The sequence below is a fragment of the Penaeus vannamei genome, chromosome 36 (genome assembly GCF_042767895.1).
Source record: "Penaeus vannamei isolate JL-2024 chromosome 36, ASM4276789v1, whole genome shotgun sequence".
NCBI lineage: Eukaryota > Metazoa > Arthropoda > Malacostraca > Decapoda > Penaeidae > Penaeus > Penaeus vannamei.
The window spans coordinates 22,713,116-22,718,115 of NC_091584.1; the positions used below are offsets into that span (position 1 = coordinate 22,713,116).

Consider the following 5,000-nt stretch of genomic DNA (forward strand, 5'->3'; position numbering starts at 1 on the left):
TCAGAAAATAAAACAGCCATTAACCCTTTCATCATGGTTATTTAAAAGAACGGACACAAGGATTCAAAATGGATTCAATAAGGAGTTGATGGTCCAAAAGGACACGGCAGAACTGAGAGATCTTTATTACAAATTTCCTGCTCTAGGGACCCCTCTAAGACTGGCATCACCATATCGAAAGGGTTGATGTTGATTCATCTCTACCTGCTTAACAGCCTAAGTCCCTTGAGCAAGCTAAAATAGCAAAGCCTAAGCTACCCACTCTTAATTTCCATTATTATGGTATGTTTCCTTTTTCTTTCAGGTATGAAGAGAGGCGAGACAGTACAGATGCATCAGCAATAGAGGGAGAAAAAGAGTGAAAAAGCCAAAGGCAACCTTACCGTTTCTCAGTATGCCCTTCATTCCATGGCTGAACTTCTGGTGACATAAAGATGAGATAAAGAGTGCACACAATGAAGTATACAACAGACACCAACTGGAACACTTCCTTCCATCTGCTTAAAGTTTGCTGAAAGGAAATTTATAAATAAAAATCACTGTAGCCTTTTAAATTCATGAACTAATAAATGTAACAACCATGTTAAATGGTACAAAATGTTGACTATGAAAAACTATTAAACACTGTAAATTACCTCTAATTCAATGCTAATTATGATAATCTAATGCATATTGATATAAGATCTGCAGCCAATCTTCAATGAAGCTTAATTAGGGAATAATCCTTAACAGAAACAAGAAAAGTTATTAGACTAAACATTATCACAAATGATCCTGCACCACGTAACCCAAACAATTTCTACTCTACTAACATTCTAATCTACTTGAATACAGATTATTCTCAAACAAATATCATTTTACAAGGATCCATACCTGGTTATTGATTATGGCTCCTGTAACCTCAGGAGCTAAAAATCCTGGGATAGTTGCCAGTGTGTTGGATATTCCAGTTAAAGTACCAGCAAAGTTTGGTGCTAGTTCCTGCATAAGAAATTTTCTTATATCAATCTTTTCACTACAACACTGCATATTTAAAGATGGATTACATTCCACTCTACTTATACTTTATTCTTCCCAAGATGTCATATAACTGAACAATTGACATTTAAAAGCAAAAAATAAAACAATAAGGGTATGTATGCAGATAATGATAAAATGCACATAAACTTATACACATAAACTCCACATGTTCCCCAATTACCTGAAATGCACAATGGAAGCCACAAAATGTAGCACCAGTTGCTCCAACAGCAAGGCAGATCAGCGCAACAGCTAATCTGCCATCACAACCAGCCCAAGGCACAAGCAAAACAGCAATCATTGGAATGTAGTTCCCTGAAGACGAAAATATATCGGGTAATTTCAGATAATTCTATTAGTGATAAAAAGCAATGCTGGTGACCCACTATGACTTTTACACAGAGTATTCTTCTAAATTCAGTATTGGAAGCTTGAAGATGATGATGATAATGACTCTAAACAATTACTTATATAGTAAATCAAAACTACAGTACTCATTCACACATACTATAAGCAAAATATAACCTCACCAATGATCATTGACAGCCTTCTTATTTGTCTTGTTGATAAGACCTGTTTCTCCAGCAGATGATCCATGTATCTTGAATAGCTTAAACTAAACATCCACATCAGCAAATAAGGTAAAGCTGACACAACACCATTCTGAAGAGAAGGGAATCATATAGACAGTGTAAGATAACACTCCCCTTCAGATCCCACGTGATAACATACACATGGTAGACAGACATTAGGGTCACACTTATGATTTTGATTTAAAAGATACACATGTGAGGTACCACATAAGGAAAGGTTGTGATGGAAGGGGAGAGAGATCAAGAAGGAAAAGTCACAGGAGGGAGAGGAGAGAAAACAGAGGCAACAGGAGAGGAAGACAGACAGAGTGAGAGTGTAAGTGACAAAGAAATAGAAAACAACACTGAAAAAGAGAGAGAGAGAGAGAGAGAATAAAATCAAGATAAATAAACAGCTACATAAAGTTCACATACCTCTTTCATGTCATAATGCTGCATATTTTTCAGGTACGTAGGGAGTTCCGTGAGCAGGCAGTAGAAGCCCCAGTTGTTACCTACATGAGTCACCATGACCACCACAAAGGGGGTTGAGGTCAGGATGGAGTGCCACGGGACTGGAAGACTCTGTTGATTCGGATCTTCATTTACAAAATCATTCATGTGATTTTCCTTCTCATTTCTTTCTTTGGGTTTCTTAATATCATAACTATCTTTATAAGCATTGTTATTATTCAAAATTTACTACATAAACCTACAATCTCTATCATAGAAAATAAAGGAGGAGGAAGATAAAATAAAGACAAGAAAAAAAATGATAGAAGAAAGAAAGGGAACAGAGAAAACAACTGTCAACTGCTCGCTCACTTTCCATCCTGCGTCATCAATCTTGAGCAGTTTACTCACCTCACTCTTCCTATGGTCTCCAATACCCTGCTTGATGAACAATTTCTCAGCTGCTGTGATACGTGGGTGCTGATCAGGAGAGTCATAGGCATATCTGAACCAGAAATAGCCCCACACTAGACCAAGCACGCCGAACAAGTAAAACACAGATGGCCAGCCCCATTCTGTCTGCGAGAGCCAGCCACTAATTGAGAGAGTTACCACTGTTCCAAACTGGCAACCTGAAAACAAGAGGCATTGAGACTCATCTTGGAAATAAGATAATGATGATGGTGATATGAGTATAGCATAGATCACAAAAATTAATTATATCCCTTATGATCATCATTTCACTAATATCTTTGAAACTCATCTACTCCATTCATAACAGAACAATAGAGAAAGCAAGTGAACAAACCCCCAACACTTTGCGTGAGTGAGCGTGCCCTTTCTTGAGGTGGAATCCAATACGACATCATCACATTCATTGCCGGAAACGTCACACCCTGTGGGACACACCAAACAAAAAAATGACAAGGAATAAAGGTATCAAAATGAGTTTTAAAAATACTGAATCATAATATTATATCAAATATTTTTAAAATCTGTCTGGTTATGGTATCTATAAGTTCCTTGAAAACCCTTGGAGTCTCACCTCTGTCATTCCTTCAAGTATTCTAATGAAGACAAAAGCACTGGTTGAGTGTCTTGCGGCATAAGGTGAGATGACGGTTAAGGCAGCTGTGAGGGTCACGCCAAGACCATACACCAGCCTCCCTCCGAACCTCTCTGCTAATCTGCCGCCTATGTAATTTGTCAGAAGATACCCGTAGAAGAAACAACCAAGCACCATTCCCTGAGTCTGCTCATCCCAGTCAAACTCTCCATTCTGTAATAACATCAGAAATGTAAGGTAATAGTAAAGGATATTACACAAACTGTCCATATATAGTGTATTTATAAATATATCATAAGCATACATTATCAAAATGCATTTGGAATTAGAGATCCATGCTTATTACAATTACTAACAATTACTCCTAAATTGCTCATAAATTAACCAGCCTAAAGGGACACAATATAGAATTTCATGCTACCTTGTCTTATAGGATTAGTTTTAAAACTGTTACAAAATTAAAATAACCACATAAAAATAAAAGTAATAAACATTAGTAACTCATTAAAAATTATTTTTTTTCTTTTAATCTCATCAACCTAATCATGATAGGAGCCCCAAGTCCAATACCACATAACACATCTCTGTCCATGTAGAGTCAACTTAAAGAGGGAAAAATCAGAAGCACGGTAAACATAAAATTACCCCACTTTCTATGTTTTTAGCTATGGCATAAATATTTTTTGGGGTAATAACACTAAAAGGAGACTTTAAACAAATTTAGCAAGGCTATTTCTCCTTAACAAAAGAAGCCAGGGGCCAAATAAGCACACAGCTGTTTGGCATGTACAAATTTTAGTAGCCTAAACTGTGCATGATGCCAAGATTTAATCCTTGTGTGAAGGGTGGTCTATCACAACCTGATAGAACATCATAGGACATCATACTGGCGTGACTAGGTTAACATTCACAAAACAACAGGCTGTACATACTGTCTCCATAGCTGCATCTTTTGATTTCTGAGTTGCTGGAAGAGGGCAGGTGTCATCATACTCCTGTGAGACTTTCTTGGTATGAGGGCGATTCTTAACCATGGCAACTATGGCTACAGACAAGTTGACTCGCATGGCATACACAACCGCAAATCCGAAGAACAGCAGAGTTATCAAAACATGTCGCTCACCAAATTCTGAGGAAGAAAAAGGGGAGAATATAAATCAATATATATTACTTTTTATTATGATAACTAGACAGCAAGACAGATAGATGTAAATATGCATCAAATAGGTCTAGTATGTACATTCATTTGAGAATATATATACATACATATACATGTCCCTTGTAAGTATAAATGTAATTGCATATTAACCATTAAACACATGCTGACAAGGATGGCATGTGCGTACATGCCATGCCCACTGTGTGTTTAATCTGGTAATTGTTAGGACATATAGATAGCTCCGCAAGTACTACGCCAGCAATGAGCCAATTACAAGAATTCTCATCTGTTTTACCCTTTTCTCTTATTCTTGATATTTCCTAGCATTTAATACTGCTGTTAGTAGTGTCAATAACAATATAGTAATTATAATGTTTGTAATAATAATAACAGTATCAATATTAATAGCATTAGTAAAAAATAGTGTTTTTCCTACTAAATCAAGGAAAGGTGAGGTCACAAGATACTAATTGACTCCTCTGTAGCTATACACTGGCAGAGCCATCTATGTGCAGAGATATTTAACTAAGCAATGCTAAAGTGAATGCAGCATTTTCCCTGGGGCATTGGGTTAAATAACTTCATATATCAATAAATTTCTATATTAATATTCCAGTACATATCTTTTCATGGTGTACCTGACTTTCCCCTTTAATTTCCCAGATAATAAGCAATCTAACAAACATTATATTTAACTTCACTTACTTGATTTCCTTGGTTCTTCCGGTAA

The 5,000-nt window shown here is 36.5% G+C and overlaps 1 protein-coding gene across 5 annotated transcripts in view; it reads right to left on the bottom strand.

Moving 5' to 3' along the window:
- The window catches only part of LOC113817345 (putative inorganic phosphate cotransporter), a 17,449-nt gene that overhangs the window by 10,904 nt on the left and 1,545 nt on the right, over window positions 1-5,000 (bottom strand). For 4 of the 5 annotated variants that reach the window (XM_070114392.1, XM_027369375.2, XM_070114391.1 and 1 more), the window contains exons 3-12: window positions 4,976-5,000; window positions 4,044-4,240; window positions 3,091-3,324; window positions 2,854-2,941; window positions 2,457-2,677; window positions 2,028-2,177; window positions 1,551-1,683; window positions 1,202-1,335; window positions 874-981; window positions 384-511 (exon numbers count right to left, since the gene is read on the bottom strand). The exon at window positions 4,976-5,000 is cut by the window's right edge and continues 18 nt beyond it. In XM_070114392.1, the coding sequence (XP_069970493.1) occupies window positions 384-511; window positions 874-981; window positions 1,202-1,335; window positions 1,551-1,683; window positions 2,028-2,177; window positions 2,457-2,677; window positions 2,854-2,941; window positions 3,091-3,324; window positions 4,044-4,240; window positions 4,976-5,000 (1,418 nt within the window). The remainder of the gene's footprint in view (window positions 1-383; window positions 512-873; window positions 982-1,201; window positions 1,336-1,550; window positions 1,684-2,027; window positions 2,178-2,456; window positions 2,678-2,853; window positions 2,942-3,090; window positions 3,325-4,043; window positions 4,241-4,975) is intronic. The other variant, XM_070114394.1, reaches the window with a different exon arrangement.